The sequence below is a fragment of the Ceratotherium simum genome, chromosome 11 (genome assembly GCF_057802395.1).
Source record: "Ceratotherium simum simum isolate JZ-2026a chromosome 11, ASM5780239v1, whole genome shotgun sequence".
In the NCBI taxonomy this organism is placed as follows: Eukaryota; Metazoa; Chordata; class Mammalia; order Perissodactyla; family Rhinocerotidae; genus Ceratotherium; species Ceratotherium simum.
The window spans coordinates 56,532,840-56,555,816 of NC_141910.1; the positions used below are offsets into that span (position 1 = coordinate 56,532,840).

Here is a 22,977-nt window from a genome sequence, read left to right on the forward strand (position 1 = left end):
TGGCTTGATAAGTGGTGCATAGGTCTGCACCCGGGATCCAAACCTGTGAACCCCGGGCCACTGAAGCAGAGCGCACAAACTCAACCACTATGCCACTGGGCCGGCCCCCTCTTTTGTCTATTTTTTAATTGGGTTGTTTGTTGTCTTATTGTTTAGTTTCAAGAATTCTTTGTATACTTTGGATACCAGTTCTTTATCAAATAGGTGTTTGCAAATATTTTCTTTCAGTCTGTGGTTTGTCTTTTCATTCTCTCAACCGTGTCTCTATTTCTTTACTTTTAATTTCTCAATATTATGATATTTCAAGTAGGTTTCTTTTAGGAAAAAACCTGTATCTTTTTAGTTTTTAAAAAAATCTAGCAATCTCTATTTTTTAACTGGGGTATTTACATTATTTACATGTAATGTAATTTTTAAAAATTGTGATAAAATACACATAACATATAATTCACCATCTTGACCATTTTTAAGTGTACAGTTCAGTGGTATTAAGTACATTCACGTTGTTGTGCAGCCATCACCACTATCCATCTCCAGAACTCTTTTTATCTTGCAAAACTGAAACTCTATACTTATTAAAGAACAACTCCCCCATACCCTCCTCCCTGCTGTTTCTGTCAACCACCATTCTACTTTCTCTCTCTATGAATTTGACTACTCTAGGTACCTCACATAAGTGGAATCATATTGTATTTGTCCTTTTGTGACTGGCTTATTTTGCTTAGCATAATATCCTAAAGGTTCGTTCATATTATAGTATGTGTCAGAATTTCCTTCATTTTTGAGGTTGAATACTATTCCATTGTATGTGTATACCACATTTTTTTAGTCCATTAATGGGCACTTGGGTTGCTTTCACCTTTTGGCTATTGTGAATAATGCTATGAACGTGGGTGTACAAATATCTCTTTGAGTCCCTACTTTCAATTCTCTTTGTATATATCCAGACGTGGAATTGCTGAATTATACAATAATTTTATTTTTAATTTTTTGAGGAAGTGCTATACTGTTTTCCATCATGGTTGCACCATTTTAAATTTTACAAACCAACTGCACAAAGGTTCTAATTTCTCCCCATCCTCACCAACACTTGTTATTTTTGATAGTAGTCTTCCTACTGGGTATGAGGTGGTTTACATTTAATGTAATTATCGAAGTGTTTGGATTTAACTCTTTCACTTTATTATGTGTTTTTTGTTTGTCTCCTCTATTTTTTATTCCTCTATTTCCCCTTACTTGGAGTCTTTTGGATTATTTACTTAGGTTTTAGTTTTCCATTTTAGTGTATCTATTGGTAAAAGGGACTTTGCAGATATGATTAAGGATTATGAAATGGGAAGACTATCCTGGATTATCTGAGTAGGCCCAATGTAATCACAAGGGTGATTATAAGAGGGAGGTAGGATGATTAAAGTCAGGAAAAGGAGATGTAATGTTGGAAGCAGAGGTTGGAGTGAAGTGCTTTGAAGATGGAGGATGGGGCAATGAGCCAAGGAATGCAGGCAGCCTCTAGAAGCTGGAAAAGGCAAAGAAAAAAGAGTGTTCTCTAGAGTTCCAGGAAGGAACACAGTCTGTGGACCCCTTGATTTTAGCTCATGACCCATTTTAGATTTCTGACCTCCAGAACAATAAGATAGTGCATTTGTATTGTCCTAATCCACTAAGTTTGCAGTAATTTTTTACAGCAGCAATAGGAAACTAATACAGCTCCCCATGTGCACCACCCAGGGTCCAGTCTAGTAGGATGTGGGGGTGATCTACATCATAGTTTGGATCTCACAGCCTTTGCTCTCTTGAGCCTGGTGAGTTCTACATTTGCAACTCAGGATTTCATACAGGAATTTAAAGGGCCTCATTCTCCAGCTCCTTACTCTTTGTGATCTTTCCCCATACTCTAGGGTTCCCAAGAGCCCCCTTTCTTGGTGCTCTGGCTAGAAAGAGAGAAAGGAATCTTCAGGGATACACCTGTTATCACTGTCACTGCTGCCATGAGGAGGCTGGTTCATGCTGGGGTTCACCTGGGTTTGGGTCTGGAGAGTCTAGAGAGAGTATTTTTCTTCTGGGATTCTGGCTGCCCTGGAGTGTAAGCTGGGGGATACAGGAGATAAAAGGCAAACCAGGGAACTCACCACTGTGTGGGTCATTGTTGGAGTTTTGAGTTTCCTACCCAGTTTACCTATTCTATTTTTCAGAGCCCCTAGATAATGGCTTTATGTCTTCTGTCTGGGCCTTTTAGTTGTGATTAGTGGGAGAGATAGGGGGGACTATGCTTACTCAATCTCTACCAGAGCCAGAAGTTTCTTCATTTCTTTGTTACTTTAAAAAATTTCCTGGCTTTTTTTCCTTCTGTTTGTCTTAAGGCATTATCTGTTTTTTATTAACTCTTGTGTTCTTTCTACTTTAGTGTACATTTATAACATGATTTTTTTTCTAATTCTTTCTGAGTTATTTCACCTCCTTTGTGAGTTTTTACAATTCTAGTTTATATTGTTCTTTCATTCTTCTATTATTGTTTTGTGTCTTTTGCTTGTTTTGAAATAGGTTATAGTTTTCATGTATTTTGTAGGCATGTCTTTCTAGAGGGCTTTTATTGCCTGCAGGAGTAGCCTTCTCCTTTTAAAGTTTTTTCTTGTAATATATTTATATGGGATATTCCCTCAATCTTTTTGTTGCTCATTTTTATATGAAATTACTTTTCCTGAACTTTTAGAAGGAAGCCTGCATTTCATGGCTCTAGAGCTCTCTCTTCTGTTATTTTTGTGAAGTGTTTAAGTGTGTGACTGCTTACTTTCTCAATCTCCTGACTTTGTTCCCTCCCCTGCTTTTATCTGGATCTCTCTTTTGTCCTTGTGCTGTTCAATTTAGATTATCCCTAGTAGTTTTGTGTTAGTGTGGGGCTGGGTCCTGAAAGGGGGCTTTGGCTGATCAGTTTTGAGAATTCACAAGGCTCATACTTACCACAGAACCCTTGCACTCCCCTGAGAACTGGAGCGCGTGTGACTCCCCTCAACGTCGGGTGCTCTTCTCAGCCTGGCCCCCGAGGCCTCCAGTGAGGGCCTGTGGGCGTTCTCGGCTCCATTAAATGCCAGTGCCATTCCTCTGCTTGTGTCCTCACAAAGGTACCACAGTCTCGTGGGGGTTAGTGGTTTGATCCCACCCACTTGGCATCTGGAGTCTGGAGATTCCTTGTTACTTAGTTGTGGTTTAGATGTTATCCAAGAGTCTTTGAATTTTTCATCCTGGTTTCTCGGTCTGTTTTTAATGGGCAACTCAGGAAGATTAAAAAAAACCATACTGCCACTGCCACCATCCTCCACCTCAGTTATTTTGATGAACAGGTGTGCTCTTCCGCTAAGAGTGAGGGGTTCTAAATAGGAAATTTAAGCGGAAGAAGTGAAAGTTCAGAATAGTCACTGATGGAAATAGGAAAGGAGCTCTCCAGGAACAGATGAGAATAAGGTCAGGGCGCAGTGAGGGTGGGGACCATGTATCAGTAGTGGCACCAGCCTATGTGAATGTGGGTTTTTTCCCCTTGCAGGGATCACCCCAAATGAAGCCTTAGAGGAGGCTAGTAGTTGGATTAGGATTACAGTTAGGGCTGTAGTTTTGCCTTGTTGTTCCAACTGAAGGACCAGAATGTTAGGTGGTTGAGGTAACTTCTGGGAGAGGAATTCTATTCCTGGGTATAAATGGAAGTGAAACCAAGGGTGAGGCTGCTAAATTGGGAGACAATGGAAAGGATCTAGGAACTGAATGTCTGTACTGAAACTAAAGAGCAAATACAGTGGGAGTAGCCATGTGAATGCACTGGATGGAGACTTGTGTCAGAGCATAGAGTTTAAGATTTGTTAGGTAGAACAGATCGAGGTTAAAAGAAAAAAAGGTCCAATGTCAGGTGCAATTTAATATATTTGATCCCTATAAGTTATTAAATGCTCTGGAATTTCAAATTTCTCAACAAATGATAAATCAGTAAACATGACTCGTATATTGTCGCAGGAGCTTAAGAGCACAGGTAAAACCACAGGTTTAAGAAACTTTAGAACTATTAATAAAAAACAGGTGAATAGCCTGAGTCATGCATCTATGGCTATCTACATAAAGCACAGAGCTTTTCTAACATTCTTACTATGGCAACAAAGCAAAATTAATTTTGATATGAGATCGCATTATTTCTAAACATTGTGTATATTTACTTTGCTTACAGCTTAAAGTTCCTTGAGAAAGTGTTAGAAGTTAATTAAAAATTTCTATTTTAGCATTTTAATGAGTGCAAAGTATTTTAATAAGACTTTGCAAACAGAATGTTCTTTTAAAAAGAAATGTGACAATCCATAAGTAACATTCTACTTAATGTGTTACTGAAACAAAGGTTATTTGTGGTGGGAATTCTCAAATAACTTCACATATTTAAAGGAAACATCAGTAAGCTGTCAGTTCTGTAGTTTACCGTAGTTTAATAAAGAAATTTCTTTAATAAGATTATGTTTCAAATGGAGTTTGTAGCCAAGAAAGGAGTAATTGCCTATCACACTGTAAAAAATCAGTTTCACATCTTTGGACTGTTTCTTTACGCTAATTTCCACATTGTTTGAACTTAAATACATATCCACAGAAACAAAAAAGCAAAAGATCATCAAAAAGCTCTTTTTCTCCCCCGTGCTCAAGATTTTATAGCTGGATTTGGATGAAACTTTGTCTCACTATTAACACAAATGTTAATCTAAACACAAATACTAAATAGAATATTTTTATGTTTTAATACATTTTAAAGAGAATACTGGCATTACTGTGAAAGTTTTTGAATTTTAAATATTGATGGGACAAGTGATTGATTTCTCTGTTCTCTGCTGCAGCCCATTTGTTGAGAAGATTGTCCTATCATTCAAAATTAATAAAGTACAAAATGTCCAAGAGTCTTTTCCAGAAATTGTCAGGTCACACTTTTGCAACTATCATCAGATATGTGGGTTGGGTAGTTTAGCTGTGTAGAGTGGTTATTGTGTAATTGTCTATTTCAATTTATTCAATTTTTTTATATTACAGTATGAGAGATGCCAGAGTCTTTTTAGAACTTAGAAAATTGCAGGATTTTGTTGACTTCAAAGAATACTGATCTTATTTCTTCTATCATATAAAAATGTATCAATTTTTCTTAAATATTTCACGATTTTAAAATTAGAATTTGCTTCTGAATCTTTCACAATATTACCTTTACTTTCTGTCGTGCTTCTTTCAAAGATGAAGAGCAGAATGTATGGACCCCAGAATCTTATGTGACTATTTGAGCTTGTGTCATAATTCTAGAGAAGAAAAGTTTTCTAGATTTGGGGAGGAGGACCAATTTGTGACCAAATAAGTTTGGAAAACACTGCCTTGTGCATCCACTTTAGTAACATTGGAATGAATGTTAGTCTGTTTTTGACTTTAAGAAGTTCTGTAGTAAAGAAATCTGTTTAACCTTGTCAAACCCAGCATTTCCCAAATTTATTTAATCTTAAAACCTTGTATATCGAAGTTTATAGTAGCATTATTCTCAATGGTTAAAATGTGGAAGCAACCATCAACTGATGAATAGATAAGCAAAATATATCCATTTATATATATATTTATTTAATATATCTGTTCAACAGAATATTATTTTGCCATAAAAAGGAATGAAACACTGATATATACTACAACATGGGCAAATCTTGACAACACTATGCTAAGTGAAAAACACCAGGAAAAAAAGACCACATATTGTATGATTCCATTTATAGGAAATGTTCATAATAGGCAAATCCATAGAAACAGAAAGTAGATTAGTGGTTGCCACACACTGGGGGTGGGGGAAATGGAGAGTGACTGCTAATGAGTATGGATTTCTTTTTGAAATGATGAAAACATTCTGCAATTAGATAGTGGTGATGGTTGCTCAACTCTGAATATACTGAAAATCACTGAATTGTATACTTTAAAGGAGTGAATTTTATCATATGTGAATTATATGTTAATAAAGCTGTTATTTAAAAAATAACCATAAAAAATAGGCTATAGCAACAACTAAAGAAAGAAGTGATAAGGGCTTAATATAAGGCAGTGGCAATAGAGAGATACTAGAGAATGTAGGGGGTAAACTGAAGAGCCTCAAGGTTCCCAGGGCCGAAACCCTAAGGAGACAGGGCTGATGGACCCTGTGGTGCACAGGTTTGCACCAGCAGTGGCTATTCACCGAGAATGAAGGAATTCTGCACACATAGTAAATAAAAACTCTTTAACAAAAACGATTGCTTCCTTTGTCATCTGTAGACAACAGGGACAGCTAAAGTAGTACACAAAACTGTGGCCTTGCCATTTTTTTTCCTAACTCAATGCTTTTCCTAACTCAAAACATTTTTCGTGCTACCAATAGAGCTGAGTAATCTGGCTGTCACTGCTCATCAGGGCGAGGGGCCCTGTGGGGGAGATAAGGGGACACGGCCCTTGCCTGCAGAGAACATAGTCTTATTGACTTAGTATGATCCACTCAAAGGCTGTCCGCATCTTTCATGAGGGCACCCAAATGACCTCCCGAATGTTACCTAGAGGACAACAGAGCACATGGATTATCAATTTGGGAAGGTGAACACAGATTTTCGGATTGTCTAATTTTTGCTATCATGTGGAAAAAGCAGACTTCTTGGAGTTGGGTCCTCATTTTAGTCAGCTCCTTGACCCAGGTGGGAAAACACTTTAACCTTCCACCTCTTCAGGTGCCAAGGTCATGATGTGCCCTCTGGGGCCAAGGATGGTGCAGCCAGTGCTAATGCTCTTCCCTTCCCTTTACTCTCCCAGGCGGGGGGTGGTGGTCGGCAAGAATGTCAGGAGCTCCTTAGGAGTTCATTGCAGAGTGAAGGCTCACAGGAAGAGTTCCAGATGAGGCAGCGTGGATGGGCTGATATCTCACATCAATGGCCTCTTTCCTTTCCCCAGACCTAAGTTCCCTGTGTAAAGGTAAAGCCCTCAGTGGAGGAAGCCAGTGTGTCGCTGAGACTCCTACCAGGCATTTCAAAAATTGCTTCTAGAGAACTGTGTCTAACACAGAGCTGAATGTCTGCTATATTCACAGAATTCGCTGTTTTCTCAGTACAGATTTCTGAGGTAGCTTGGGGAAGAGGAAGGAGCCTTAGTTTTGGAGTCACAAGAGCTCCAGGCAGCCTTGGAGAGGCTGTGCGATGCAGCACAGGCTCTCTGGAGTCTCACGGGGCTGGGTTTGAATGCTGATGTGCCTTAGACTGTCTCTGCTTCATGTCTGGAAACTGTGGTCTCGCCTGTGCTCAGGGGTGACCGTCCTCTGCAGGCTTGTTATGAGGTCCAATGCGATAATGTGTGGAGAACATCTGGGGCACAGCATAGCTACCACCGCACAAGTCACTTTTTTAAGATTGTTTTCTTTAAAGAGTGAGGATGATGCCCTATGCCTTTTAGAGTAGTTGAGGGGATAAAATGAGATAATGTATGCAATTATGTTATATAAATATATTATTGAGGTTTAATTACAGAAAACCTTCACATGGATCTTAGTTACCCACTCCAGAGTTTTAGCACTAACAAACACATGTATCCTTATGTTGAACTAGAATTTTTCCTTCCTTATTGTCCTTTTCATCTTGCTTGCCTTCCAAGAACACAGTGAAGTGTTGAAGTTTATTTGTTTCATGAAACTCTTCATGCACTGAAAGATATAATCCATTCACCCCTAGCCTTTGGGTTTTAAAAAAAACAATCTTGATTATTACTGGCAACCTGTTTTCTTATTGGTAATTATTTGTGATTTTATTCTGAACCCTTTCTAACTTCATCGCTTATGGCGCCCAAAATAGGAAATGATTTTGAGAATTTCTCAGACTAAAATAGAGGGGAAAGATTACTTTCTGTCCCTCATTCCCCATTTAAAAAAAAAAATATCTCTTTATTATAAAAGTAATGTCATCACTTTATATATATACATTTTGTAGAAGAGAGCAGGAAAATTTTCCACAATTCCATCAGTACAATTAATAGTAGCTTTATGACTGCACATCTGGTCGTTTTTATCTATATATTTTACATATCTTTATATGTATAGCTTATGTATCATTAGATATGTATCTTACATAACAACAATCATATACAAATATGAATCTTGCTTTTTTTCCCTCATAATGTTTTCTATATCACTGCACGTCTTTAGTACCTTTCTTCTAGAATTGTGAGGATTTGATGCTTTAAGTACTTAGCATGGTGTCTGGCATATAGTTAGTGTCAATAAATGGGAACTAGTTGTTATATGACTTTTTCCATAGTGTGTATTATTTCCTGATGGATGCCTGGAAGTGGCTTTACTGGGTCAGGTGCCCTTTAGGCTCTTGATACTTGGCACCTGCCACATTGCTTTCTAAAACCCATTTCAGTTTACAAAGCCCTTGGCACTACCCAAGAGTTTCACTGCTCGTTGTCAGCACTTGATGTCCCCCTTCCCCTATATGTTTAGGTTTGGGAAGCTAATTTAGCAGGCAAAAGATGCTACCTCATTATTTTAAGTTTCATTATTTAATAACTATCAATGTTGAATTTTTGGTTGTATGTTTACTAGCAATGTTTCCTTTTTGTATGGTCTGTTTATGACCTATTTAACAGTTGGAATTAGTTAACATTTTCTTACTGAATTACATGGGCTCTTTAATAAAGATATTAATTCTTTGTCATATGTACTGCAAATATTTTCCTGTTTTCTTTTTATTTTGGCTGTGAGGTTTCTTTTTTTTTAAATTACTACACACATACACACGCATGCACGCACGCACACACACACTATGATCCATCTCCTGTTTGTGGCTGTCACAGTGAACTTTCTCACCATCCATGCCAGGTCTGATGGTAAAAAGAGAGACTCCCCCAGTGGTTACATGGGTTCCTAAAATAGTGGGTGCACATGTCCTTTATGGTAAAATGTAATTTGTTTGCTACCCCAGAGTTAAGTCTAAAGTACACAAGACTCTTCTTAGACCCAGAGAACATGTTTCTCTGACAAGGAAGGAGCGAACAACATATTGCTTGGTTTTTATAACAGTTTATGACTTCAGCTCTTCATGATTGCAATCTTCTAGACAGTCTCCATCCTTTCCTCTAGGACTGGTATTTCTGGAGATATCATTGCAGATATTTATTTGGCAAGTGTGTGGTCTGCTCATCATAAGGCCTCAGCCGAGTTCTCTGAAGAGGTCCCCCTTCCACCTACCCCGACCCACCTTATTCAGATTTTTTTCTTGCAAGGAGACACTGGGTATTGGGGAGATTTGGGGATTAAGGGTTGTGAGGCTCTTCACATGGATGAAATGCTGCTAAATCTACCTTCTCCTTTTAATCTGTTAAATCTAAACTTCTTTCCCTGCCAGAGAGTGGGCGATCCTATCTGGTGTTCTACATTTTCACCCTGGGCAGCCTTGCGCGTGTATTCTTAGCAGAGCAGTTGGTCTATATGACAGGTTGGAGAACAGCCTCAGGTGTGACTGAAGAAGACAGGAAGCCACCATGCCTGGGTTTTAGGATAGAAATCACACCCTGTTATTCCTCCTGTGTGGTGTCTCTTCTCAAGCTGATAAATTGCAGTTGCCATGTGGCTTTGGCACAGTCCCTAAAAAGGGGTCCTAGGCACAGGAGTTAGACCAGTGGGAAGCTAACTCTGAAGCTGTCAGTTGCACAAATGTAAGAAGAAGAGCACTTACGAATGAAGGAAGATCCTCAGTCAATTCCAAGTTTGCAAGTCCCTTTCAACTTTGACCTTTAATTGCCCTTTATTCGTGGTTTCCTTTTCAGCTGTATACCTCCCTTGCTAAGGAGGCCTACCCTTTCTAGTCATCGAGATCTGCATTCAAGTCTACAATAGAGCCCAGTCAGCTGATGTGTGGGAGGAAGAGCAGGCTTACATGGGCTTTCTCATCGCTGTGGCAAGGAGGGCATTGGTGGCACACAAAGACATTCCATTGGCTTCCGAGTCTAGATCTATAAATATATTTATTATAATATAACAAGAACTTAACAATAAACATATACTATGTACAATACCATTACAGAGAACCCTGTTTTCTATCATTCACAGAAATAGCCAGTTTTGCTCCAGTGTGACAGATGAGGAGAGGAACGGAATTTCAACGTCATCTGGGTTGAGTCTTGCTGATCACTAACACCTCCTTTGGAGGCAGACGCACACCAACGCTAACACCAGCCCTGCCCCGGGCAGTTAGAAATTTGTGCTCCAGTCCTTGGGTTCACACTTGCACCCTGTTTGACATAAATACTTTAAATGACATACAATGTATGTAGTTTTGTGCTTATTACTTTTTAAAAGAATAAATAATATTAAAAACTGCATAACGAAGCTCGGTATCTTGTCCAAGTGGGAGCCACACTTGTAGTGCTAGAAGTTGATGCCCGACATGAGAGTTGGAATTTTGTGTCATCAAATACTGAAAGATGGAAAGCGGGTCCTGTCTTTTTCTCCTTATAAATGGTTTTTCTCATGAAATGGCGGCAAGTTGACTTCCCGGATATAAAAATGGTAAATGTGTATTTGGTACCAACTTCAACTAAACAGCGCAGTGGCGGCGGCATTCTTCTTGCCCTGGAATGGAAACTGATCACCGCGTGAGGTCTGAGGGTCTGAGGACTAGCAGGAAGGCCTTGCTCTTTTGAGCCACGACGTGACCTCCCTCCTGGCTTCCCTTTCTCAGGTTAATATGCTACAAGAAGAGCGGTTCCGCTCGTGCCCCTCAGGCCTTGGCTGTCATGGCTCATCTACAAAGGCTGTCCCCGTCCTGAGAGCTCTTGTGGCAGGTGCCTGAATATATAGCTATAAATATCAAAAATAGTCTCCTGTGCTTTGCAGACATTTATCCTCCCTCCCTCCCTCCTTCCCTCCCCACCCGGCCTGGGTCCTCAGCTTTACCTCACGGAGGGAGCTGGACTGGTGTCACAAGCCAGAACTGGTTTCCTTCTAGAACAGCATTTCGGTGACAATGCCTCCACGAGGCACAGCTTTTATGGGGCCATCTGGGAGTGACTTTTTCTAAAAATAAAACGGGGGCATTTACCCCGCCAGGAGAGATCCTCTATTCTGCACATAGAAAAATTAGAGCAAATGCCCCACTCTGGCACTACCAACCAAGAGCTTTGGGAATTCCTGCATTACCCCTCTCGTGGCCTCCTCCTCTCAGTTTTTAAAAATAGCCTTTTGTTTATCAAGAAAATGCCTTGGAAATCTAAATAATTCATATTGGATAAGAGAAAGCTAGCACAATCACCTTGTCCTTCTCCAGCAAAGACCTGGTAGCAAAGCCTGTGAAGGACAGACGGCTCTCCCAGCTGTGCTCCCCTGCCCCTGCAGCACCGCTCCAGCCACATCTGGCTCTGCACGGGTGGCTGGATTTCTCTTCGGCCCCGAGGGGACCAGCAGCCTCCTAGGCCTCGTGCCGCACAGTACTGTCCCTTGTTTTCTCTTGGCCACTGAAAGTGTAGACTGGTTAAAAACAAAAGTAGGAATCAAAGTGATAAGGACACTTTGATCTTATTCCAAGAGAGCCTGATGCCTAATATTGTCGGAGGATAACTGATCTATGGTGTTTAGGGATCAAGCTTGCTCTGCAGGAAGGAAAAAACAGCTTCTCTTTCCCAGTTGAAAAATATGTGAAACTCTATTGCACCGGGCAGAGTGAGCGCCTCCGTTCAGAGCAAGAGCAGGAGCCCAAGACCCGGCTCACCCGGGTGGTCACAGTTCCTGCGGCTCGGAGCGCTTGCCCCTGATTCCCCTAAAGGCGAGGATGATTTCTACATTCACTGTAGAGAGTATTCAAAATGTTTAGCGCAGTGAGTTCCTTGATTGTGTTTGCCGGCCCCTTATTGGTGTTGCTGAAAATTGATCATTGTGAGTAGCGTTTGCCTCACCAGACTTGTCCACAGTCTTGTCGTGGGCTTCCCGCTGATGTCAGCCGCTTTGAATATATTTCTTTATCACGACGCAGCCGTGTCTGAACACAGGGCAGGGCATGTGGGGTAGGAGGGTCCATGTGTTGGTTGCGGGCTCATAGGCTTCCATGTTGCCCAGGGCAGGCCCCTCACTGCTGACAATGCCTCCGGTTGCGTAGATCTTGCCATCGAGCACCACAGCACTGTCAGGAAAAGAGGCAAGAGAATTAGCCCTTTAACTTCTGCCTCGGACCTGGGATAGAGTCTCAATACCCTGTCTTGTTGCAGGCTGCCTCTCCCCTTTTGCAAAAGTCGTGTGGGGTCTCACTGCTCTTCTTTGCCCTCTGGTCCAAGTTGGTATAAGAAAAACGCCTTTCCTCCAGGGCCAGTCAGGATGCCATGCTATACTACTCTCCAGGCTGCAGGTGGCACTTACGTACACTGGGCGTCTCAGGACCTGCCGGAATGACTGAAGATGCCTGGGAGATGAGCAGCCTCTGTGTACAGGTGCTTGGCTCAGTTCAGAGTCTCTACTGAGCATCTTTCTGGAATTGGCCACCAACACCAACACCAGAGCCTTCCTACCGCTCAGATCAAGTTGGGAAAACGACTCACTAGAATTACAGCAGACAGGATGAGAAGGAGCTGAGTCATAACTGGCAGCGGCCACTTGACTGGGCATTTCACCCTTACCAAGATGTTTTGAGTTGGAGCTTCCTGCTGTGATTCCTTAACACACGTGACCTGGTGCTACTGCCTGCCCATGACTGCAAGGGCCCGGCGCGTTCTCTGCAGGGCTACCACAGCGGCCCCGGGATGCCTTCCCCGTGCTACACTCGCTGCTTGGTCCTGTGGTCTCAGTGAGCTCTTCCTGTCCTGAGAGCTCGCATCCTGCTCCCGTCTGCACTCACTCCCGCACTTCAGCTACCCCATCACACAGACGCTAGAGGCACGCGTCTAGTCCTGATTTCCCCCTCATTTCCGCTAACGGCCATTTCTTCTCGGCTATCTCCTGAAGTTGAACAGATACCCTTTCAAAGGCTCCACCATTTCTGAAATTCTGAACCTCAAGCAGAACATGTCAGTGTAGACTTTTTACCAGACACTGAAGCTTCCAGCCTACTTTCTTATAGCCATCTGGGCCCCTCACATTTCTCCCTTTGTGGCATATCTTTTCTCTGCTTTTCTCACAAGACCCAGCTTAAATCTCCCCTCAGGCAGAAGTCTTTCCACACCCACTTTTAGTCTCAGGTGAGCCGGGGGAGTCCTCCCACAGCAGTGTTCAAACTCCAGTTGTCATCTCTATCAGTGGACAGTAGTCAGAGTTGCCCTGCACACTGCCACCATTTAGAGTGTGTGACATGAAAGTAAAGCTCTAGAAGTGTGGAATCTTCTTGCCAACAGGAACTTAGTTTCTAGTCCAACTGCCTGTTTCACAGAAAGAACTTCCCCAGAGAGGGGAAGTAATTTGCCCAAGGTCACATGACATGTTAGTAGTAGGTTACAGCTTTTCTAGCTTTGCCACACAAACAGTGGGCACTCAATAAGTGCTTCACGCTGTTCACATACTGAGGATTCCGTGATTACCTCTGCATTGACAGGAAATGCTGCAAATGGGGTTCTGGGGCTCCTTTTTATTCCTTGTTCCTCTTAGTCCAGGAAAGGATGGGGCTAGAAGAGCAGGGTCTGTGCCTCACTGCCCAGAAGAGTTAATTTTTCTGGGCCACAGTGCCCTGCAGACTGGAACCAAGCCACACTCTGACCACTGCCTCTCTGTCCTGTGAGGGCTGGTCCATGTGTCTTTGCCCAGTCAGCTTGGAGACTCCAGGGCAGCTGTGCCGGTGCCACTGGCTGGGTCCAGCTCCTAAGGGCCGTCAGAGCATTCCCCAAGAAGCCACTTGTCCCATGTAGGAAGGCACACAGCGCTGGCCTGGCGCTGTCTCCCGTCTGTGATGGAGCAGGCGGTCCTGGGGGACAGGCGACCTCACAGCACTACCCTCACCTCTTGCTGAGAGAAGGTGTGGCCTCAAAGGACCTGAGGGTGATGCCTCTAGGAAGCCCTTCATTTCTGGCTTTGAGATGGGTCAGTCTGAGCTGCAGGGCTGGGTTTCTGGGTTAGGGGCCGCCCTTGGGCACTTCCCATTTTGCCCTGGCACTAACACCCATACCTGCATGGGGGGCGCACGCTGCTCTGGGCCTTGGGGTTGCTTTGGTCATCGAATGGGGGTCAATCACTGTGCTCAAACCCCTCCTGTTGTCCTTCCCCCCCGAAGTACCATGGCCCCCTCACCTGCAGAACTGGCGAGAGTGATTCATGTTCGGGCCCGCCTTGATGTTCCCTTTTTCAGGGTCGTAGATGGTAGTGGCTCTGGCATAAGCGCCGCCCAGGATGAAAACGAAGCCGTTGAGGGTGACGGCGGGAGCATACTTGTTGTCTGTGGGGAGAGCAGGGCAGGCCGGTCAGAGCATCTCTTCTTGGCCTTCCCTCCCCTCTTGAAATTCCCAGTAGGCCCTCGAGAGGAAGGGAGCTGGAAAGACCTCCAACGTCACTGGTTAGCCTGAGGACAGGTCCTGGGGCCAGGAGGCACCTGGAGCACAGACTAGCTTGCCCTTTGTTCAGGAGTGGGATCTGCAGCTGTACCTGTGCTGGGGGTTCGCCTCCCCCTCCCGCCCCCCAACCTTGAGTCTGCAGAACCATTGGGCTTAGCCGGCCCTCTGGGCTTAGGATCTTGAGATGGAATAAAACAATGAGGAGGGGATGCTGCACTGGCCCCGGGCTGAGGAGACAGCTGGTTCTCACCAATCATCGGCGACTCGATGAAGCTCCAGGTGTTGGTCTGTGGAACGTAAGACTGGAGGACGCCCGCGGCTCGGCCAGCCTCATTCACGCCCCCAAACACGTAGATCTTGCCCCCACACACCGTGGCTGCTGCGGAGTGCACTGCCTTGGGCAGAGGGGCCACTGCCTCCCACTGGTTGGTGATGGTGTCGTACCTGTTGAGAGGGGAGAAAAAGAGACCAGGGTCCAGGATAGGCCTAGTGCAGGGCAGGGGCCTCAACCAAGGCAGCAGACGTTGGGGGAGCACCATCATCTGTTCCTGCCCTTGGCAGCCAGAGATCATACAGCCGGGGGACTTGGGATGAGTCACTCAAGGCCGCCTAGGATCTGGCCCAAAGTAGCTCTCTCAGCCTTCCTCCTGAACCTTAGTGGGGCTCTCTGCCTGTCACAACCTCTGTGCAGATTCTTGTCTCCACTTCTTTGCTCACACAGAGCTCCCCAGCTTCTGGGGCCTCTCCATCCAGCTCAACCCTACCCTTTCATTCAGCAGTCCTGCACTGCGCATCTCCCATATACCCAGGCTCTGGGCTGGAAACTGGGGAAATAGTGGCTTGGACCAAGGACCAGAGTGTGAGGAAGTGGGAACAGAAGGAGAGGTCAACTGACGGAGTTCAGTCATTAACTGAAGTTGTAGTTAAGAGAGATAGAGTTGCCTAGGATGACTCAGGGTCTCTGGCTTGGGAAACTGGACGGAGGGGGCACTACTCATGGGACAGGGAATTGAGGTTTGGGGAATCTGGGGGAGAATGACGATTTCAGTTTCATTCATGGGTCGTTTAAAGTATCTGTGGGTAACAATTGGGGATATGCAGCAGGCAGCTGGATGTATGGGTCTGGATTCAATCTTCAGCTTTGGGATCATGGGCACCTAGATGGAAACTGAAGGGCAGGGGTTCACAAGGGAGAGTGTGTGGGCCAGGATAAGGCTGAGGATACACTCTGGGGAAATGCTGGTCTTTAAGAGGGGAGCTGAGAGGAGTCCTGAGAGGAGCGGCAGTGTTCCTGAAGGCAAAGCTCCAAGCGTGGAGGATGAGACGAGAGGCCAAGCAGTCTCAGACAGGTCACTGGTGGTCTCGTCAAGGGCACTGTCCGTGGAATGGGAGAGGTGGAGCTACTCGTGTGTCAGGGAGCGAATGGGAAGCAAGGCAGTGGAGATGGCTGGTGGAGACTTCTCTTGAACAAAACTTAGCTGGGAAGAGAGGCAGAGAAGGTGGGACCTAGAAAGGACTATGGAGCTAAGAGAGGGTTTTTTTCTGTGGTATGCTGACAAGTGTTTAAAAACCAGCTCTCCGGGGGAAAACGTCCTGGTAAGTAGCATTTGCTGATTTCTGTGATGTAAGTCGTCTCACCATGGCTGATTTCAAGCCACCAACGGGACATCACTGAATGCGGAGTCGGGAAGAGATGTGTAGCAGCACTCCGTTATACAGAATCTCCACCATACCGAGATCAGTAGACGTGTATCACCTCCAGAGCATAGACAGCGGTAACAGATAGTAAAAAATTAGGGAACGATAACTTTTGAGTATGGATTACCTTTGTCTTTAGTATAATTTAATTCTAAGTTTATATGATTTAATTTTTAATAATACCTGTAGCTAACAACTGGCTTGCAGAGTTCCTGAAAATTTAACAAGAGGCTCTCATGAGCCAGTATGAACCAGCTCCAGCACACCACGGGTTTTGTTCTAATTTTAGGGGGAAAGGTTTAATTGTGTTTACACGCCCACAGGAAGGAGCCCAACCGCGTAAGGAGAGATTAAATATATATGAAAGAGAGGGGAGACCCGATGACGGGAGGCTCCTGGTAGGTGGATGCAAATTGGATCCAGAGTGGGGAGGGAAGCAGTGTCCATTTGGCCATGAGAGAGGAAGGCAAGGATGGCATGAGTGTAAGTACATATGCAGGAGTGACGGCAGGAAGATGAGAGGGTTCTTGATTGATGGCTCCATTTTCTCTGTGAAGCAGGAGTCAGAATTGGCTAAAGTATTAGCGTTTATGGGGTGAGAGCCTTGAGGAGAGAGGTGAAGATGAGAAACACGTTCTTTTGAGACTGGGAGAAATTGCTGAGAAGGGAAACAGAAAGATGCCCTGCAGCGTTAAGGACCAAGTGGAGGTTGGAGGAGTCAGTCTGTAGTGGGGCCAATCCACGAGATGGTGGGATTTTCTCTACCAGCATTCAGCCCATGGGGGTAGGCGTGGAAAAGGTAGAGAGTTGGACTGAACAGGATTAAACTGGTCTGCTGGACATGTAGTGCGGGACAAAGTGGCAAAGCAAGAGGATGCAGAAGTGACGGAACACGAGTTCCAGATGAGACAGGGAAGAAAGCGAGAACAGGAAGCAGCTGACGCAAGAGTAGAATTGGGATTAAGTAGACTGGCTGAGGAACTGGGATCTTTGTGGTCTTTCTTCCTAGGGCAGCTTGGATCTCAGTGTTCAGCATCTCTGTCAATTGTCCTTAGAGGGCTGCCCTCACAGGCACTCACCCTGGAGCTTCCATGCGGTGGCCCATCTACCGCTCACCACGTTGTGCACCCCTCTGTCATGTGTTCTGGACCAAGGCGGGGCCTCTGTTGTGGGCTTGCTGCACCACCACACCTTTCCTGGGAAGCACACTGGGCCCACTTTTCCCTGTGACCCTGCTTGGGGCACAAGCCATAAAGGTCACAGTTCAGTGACCCAGGACGATGGCCCCTTTTAGCTGGCGTGCCCCTGGCTCCAAGACGGGGATGACGAGACGGCTGTGAGACATCCAGCTCTGTGCTTGCGAAGACTTGGGATCTGAGAAGAGGCCGAAGTACTTTCAAGAGCAGCAGGGGCTGAGTCAATTAAGCCCCAGACGAATGATATGTGGCTAATAGGCGATGGAGTTAGTGTCTTTTTGGACAGTGTCAGAAGTTCAGATATCTGTTTTTTAAGCCAATATGGCAGAGATCCAAAGAGCTCCTGCAGAAGGAGCTGGGAGACAGTGGAAGATTATGTGGCTGTTAATCTTCAGGCTTTCGATATAATGGCACATTCCACCAAATGTGAATTTCCCGAGAGCTTGTTATTCCAGGTGGCTGATTGCCAAACCACAAGCCCTCAGTCAGCTCAATCTGTCAGCTTCCTGCTTGGGAAGGATATGCTAATGAGATGCAAATGACCCCACGGAGTGAGGCGCTCCACTATCATTTATCCAGTAACCACAGCCACTGCAATATATTGCCATAAAGTATTAGACCCAGTTATTTATATAATGATATAATACAGGTTTGTCTATTGCACTGTTGTTTTAATCTATAATTATATAATCTTGCTCTATTCCTGTAATACAGTAATGTAATATAATTATCACGTACATATATCTCATTCATTATCAATATAAGAGCAATTTGTACCATTAGTGCTTCCTGGGGAACAAAGCACCCTCGTGTCTGTCCCCATTACCTTGACCTTCCTGTCACCCTGAATTCTCATCATGTGGCACAGAAATTGACTTGCCCAAAGGGGCTCCAGCTATGTTCCTTGGGAAGCAGTGGGCATCCTTTCCTCCTGTACCTTTCACCCAACTTGCATGTACACCACCCAGGGGTCTTCAAGTCTGTGTCCTTTCCCTACAAGGACAGCTGACAGATCCCAGAGGGCCGAGGAAGGGGTGGGGGCACCCTGTTCTCCATCTATTGGGATTCTCAGGGAAGGCCAGTACAGGCTGCTCCTGGGCCTTGGAGAACTGCTTCCGGGCCCAAGGGGAGCAGAGCTTGTCCCCATCTTGGTGCATTTGATCCTTGAACAAATTCCCGTCTTTATCAACAAGTGTAAGTTTGCAAAATGAGTAATCAGCATCTTAGGAGATTAAAAATAGCTGACAAAAGCAAGACGGGATGACAGATCTGGCTCAGTTTACTCCTACAGAGAAAACGTCTCCCTTTTCATGTGTTTATTGTTGGATGACTAATGACTGGAAGCTGGTGCTTCCGGATGGCTTGGGGTGTGATGGCCGTGCAGTGGGTCCCACTGAAGGCTGTCAGCATCAGGGCTGACCCAGGTTCAACAGCAGTATTAAGATCTTCATAATCACATGGGATTCCCCATTATCTTCAAATCAATATGACAATTAAACGTTGTTACTGAGCCATCTCTGGGCTCCATGTGGGGGAGTTAAAAGCCCACAGTGAACATCCAGAGCCTGTCTCACTCTGAAACCATCTCCGCCGTAACATTTGTCAAGTGTCCAATTAGCCACCAAGGGAAAAATACAAGTTGAGGGCTACGTGTGGCTCCACAGGCAAGAAGCTGTCACAAGGGAAGATGTGCTGTCTGTGACAGCTGATGATGTGGGCAGGGTGATGGGCCAGGGTGCGGGAAGAACGTGGAACAAGGCCTCCGGGGATCTTAGCTGTGACCTCTTGGGTTGGAACTTGGGGCCAACTCAGTCTAATGTGTCACTGTCTGGGGCACCATTTTCTCCAAAAGCAGGACTGCACCGAAGCCTCTCCCATTCTGCTGCTGACTCAGGAAGCTTCCTGAGCTCTTTGTGCAGCTTCTCCTGTGTCTGTTCTGTGCAAGAACCATCTCCTTGGCTCAAAGGGAAGACAGTATTTCCACCCAGAGAAGCGCCCACCTCCAGCCTATGCCTCGCCTGCCTACGCCTGATCCCTACACCACATGCGGCCAGTTTTAAAGGGCCTCGGTGAGGAAGCCAGCCTGGGACTTCCAGCAGAGGGCAGGCTTACACTCATGGTTCTCAGGCCTGTTGGCTTAAATTGTCTTCTGGAGAATTCTAGCGAGTTGGCCAGACCTGTGTGCAGTGACCCTTCCCTGTGTTATGAGCCGATTTCCTGGGACGCGTGGGATGGAGGGAGGAAGGGAGGTCCCCGGTGTGTAACCCCCGCCCCTGGCAGGGACATGGAGGCACAGTCACCAGCACTGCACACATTTGGGCCGTTGGTTCCAGCTTTGCCCTGCATTCCAGCAAGGCTCTGGGCTGGTGCCTCCAGTCCCGTTAAGTTCCCTAACTGCCTAGTCAGGCCAGCCCAGCCCATCCTGTGTCCATCCAGGATTGGGTCTTGTGCCTCCAGCTTGTCTGAGCCTTGAATGGGACAAGAGTGCGCCATCTCAGTGACGGGGCACTGTCATCCTTCCTGCTTCTACCTCAGCATCCCCAGTTCTCCCCTTTTGCTGTGTTTGAAGAGCCGGGAACTATCGTCTTATGAATGTTCAGTCTCTAGTCGATCTAAAATGGGTGTGTGTTGGGGAGGAGGAATGATGTGATTTTAGCTTTCGGTGACTATCAGAGGATGCCCCTGTCGTGACTGTGGCCTCATTACCTCTCCACGTGGTCCACGTTGCCCGCCACGCCAAGTCCCCCGAGGGTGTAAATCTTCCCATCGTAGACAAGGCTATTATGCCGACAGCGGGGGACCGTCATTCTGGAGACGAGGTTCCAGTTATCGAGCAGGGACATGTAGCACCAGACATCGGCCAGCGTCACCCCTGATTCCATCCCACCTGTAGGCAGTATGGGAGGTCCAGAGAGCAGACAGGGAGTGAGAAAGGGCCCAAGCCATGCAGGCCCAGCCCCAGGGTCAGGAGGAGAAGGTTTCACCTGCAAACTAGACTCTTCTGGGCCTTGGCCTTCCTTAGCCCTGGGGTGGGGAGAGGCCCCCTTGGGAAGTCCATGCCCCATCCCCAACCCATCCCTGAGGGGCCTCACCTGAGAGGTAGATGTTGTCCCCAGCACTCACTACGCTGAAGAACTCTCGGTCATAGAAAGGCAGTGAGGCCAGGGGGTACCACTTGTTGTTCTGTGGGTTCCAGCAGGTGACAGCCACCAGTGAGCGCTGGGTCATCCCCACCATCTGACGGCCCCCAACCAAAACGATGACCTCGGCCACACCTGCAGGGACACAGATGGGCACCCATGGGACACACCCCAACAGTGCCAGCATCTGAGCCTGGGGCCTCTCTGAGGGACCACCCAGAGTCGGGCTGAACCCACGGCACCTGCGTCTGGGGGGTCGGGGCATGTCCCTCCATACCTGCTGAGAGGCGGGGCCGGGTTCGGGGCGTCTGCATCTCCTGGCGGGCGTGAGGCAGCATGTGGTAGCGTTTGGCCTCGTTGACCAGGTCCCGACATGCTTCTGACGACTTGATCAGCTCCTCGTTGTCCACCACGTTGAGCAGGTAGCTGGGGTGGATGAAGGGGAGGCGGACCACCGCCAGGAGCTCTGCTGCATACTGCAGGATCAAGGAGACACGAAGCCTTCCTAGTTACACAGATGGCGCCACCTCTTGTGAGTCGTATTGAGAAGAAAGGAGAGGTGTCGTACTGTGCAAAATGGATAATTCTAGTCTGTATTTGGCTTGGGAGTGTAGACACTCTGCTCACGCCAGCCTAGACAGAGGTATGGGAGCTGCCATCAGCTAGAGGTGAGGAGAGGAAGGAAGCGGGAGGTCTGGCACGCTGCAGCTGATCCTGGGGTGGACCATCCATTTGTCTCTTCATTTGTCACCTTGTTCCTGCCTCCACCCATGTCAAGGGCCTCTGCCTCACACCAGGCTGCAGGGGGACTGTAATGAGGATCCTGATCCTCGGAGAGGTGTGCCTGGGGCAGGAACTCAGGAACAGGTGGGAGGGCCCAGGAAAGCTGATGGTGATCATCAAGCTTGCAAGTCACAACCGTCAGAACCTGTGTCTCCCCCATGCCAAGAATCCCATTTAGTGACATTCCATTGCCTCAAACTGGCACCTGGACCCTCTCACCTGCATTGAAGGCTTTTTGTGGACTGACTTGAATCCCACCTCCTATTGGCAAACTCTTGCTCATCCCTCTAGTTTCATCCAACAAATAACTGGTGACCTCTCTGTGCCACGCAGTAAGCTCATTATTGAGGGTGCAAAGACCAGTAAGACCCAGTCTCTGACTTCCAGGTGCACCAGTTTAATGGTGGGGGGAGTGGAAGATCCGTTACATAAAAGGCACTAGTGGGACCCAAGGGAAGAGTCTAGTTAGAGGTTGTGGGGGATGCAGGATAGGAGGTTCCTGGAGTAGATGCCAACTGAGCTGGGTGTGGAAGGATGGCAGACTTCTCCAGGCCTGAGGTGGAGAGGAGGGAGGACGTTCAAAGCACATGCAGAGACATCGAAGTGTGAAAGAGAATGGTGCAATTTGGGGAATTCTACGGAGTTTATTCTTGTTGGGTGCAGAAAGTTTTTGTTGGTGGGGGGTGTGGTGGACAGGGAGAAATGAGACTGGAGAGGCAGTGAAGGCCAGCGCCTGACTGGCCACATGCCTTGCTCACCAAGGATTGTGCAGTTTTTCCTGCAGGGTGGATGGGGGAACTCATGAGGGGTTTTACACAGAGAAATTACACGATCAAATGTGCTCTTTAGGAAGACCACTCGGGCTGCAGGGTGGGAATGAACTTGGAGAGAGGAAGACAGAAGACAGGGAACCACTCAGGAGCTGACTGCAGCAATCCTGGTAAGGTTAGGGGGCCTGAGTGGGGAGAGAGAGAAGCCGACCCTCTTAGGAGGGAGTAAGGAGGCAGAAGTGACAGCAGCGTGTAGCCAAATGGAGGTGGAAGGTGTGGGAGGAATCTAGGTTTCTGTCTTGGGTGATGGGCAGAACTGAAATAAGGAACACAAGAGGAGGTATAGATTTCAGGGTTTATGAATTAGAGCCACTTGGGGGACATCTGGCTGGAGGTGTCCAGTAGACAATCAAAATAGAGGTCTGGGCTGGAGACATAGATTTGGGAGTTGGAGTGGATTGTCTTCCTTCCTCTGGAAATGTATCTTGCCCCTTCCCCACCTGCTCAATCAGAGGTGGCTCAGTGGCTGGGCTCAGTGGCTGGGTCAGGGCAGAGAGCCATCTCTGCATCCTGCGTCCACCATTGGATCCACCATTGGATCCACCATTGGACCCACTGTCAGTGCTACTGATCTCAGCACCTGGCCCATCTCTCCCTCCCTTGCCCCTCTTCTTGCTCCACGTGCCACAAAGTAGACCTTGTCATCCGTCACTCAGCTGCCTCAGCTCGTTTTGGGCTCTGGCCTCCCTGACCCTGCTGCTCCCATTTGCTGCTCCCTGGGTGGACTCTGAGCTCTCAAGAGAGCTACCTGTGCGGCTGCACTGACTCCAGGGGGCTCCTCACACATTAGAACCAAGGCAATTCCGTTCTGAGTGG

At 46.4% G+C, this 22,977-nt stretch overlaps 1 protein-coding gene across 1 annotated transcript in view; it reads right to left on the minus strand.

Moving 5' to 3' along the window:
* Positions 1–10,927: 10,927 nt before the first annotated feature.
* KLHL29 (kelch like family member 29) overlaps positions 10,928–22,977 on the minus strand; it is a 308,777-nt gene continuing 296,727 nt past the window's right edge. The window contains exons 9-14 of the mRNA XM_004418292.3: positions 20,826–21,024; positions 20,501–20,683; positions 20,115–20,295; positions 14,765–14,958; positions 14,255–14,399; positions 10,928–12,167 (exon numbers count right to left, since the gene is read on the minus strand). Coding sequence (XP_004418349.1) covers positions 11,984–12,167; positions 14,255–14,399; positions 14,765–14,958; positions 20,115–20,295; positions 20,501–20,683; positions 20,826–21,024 — 1,086 coding nt within the window. The 3' untranslated portion in view covers positions 10,928–11,983. The remainder of the gene's footprint in view (positions 12,168–14,254; positions 14,400–14,764; positions 14,959–20,114; positions 20,296–20,500; positions 20,684–20,825; positions 21,025–22,977) is intronic.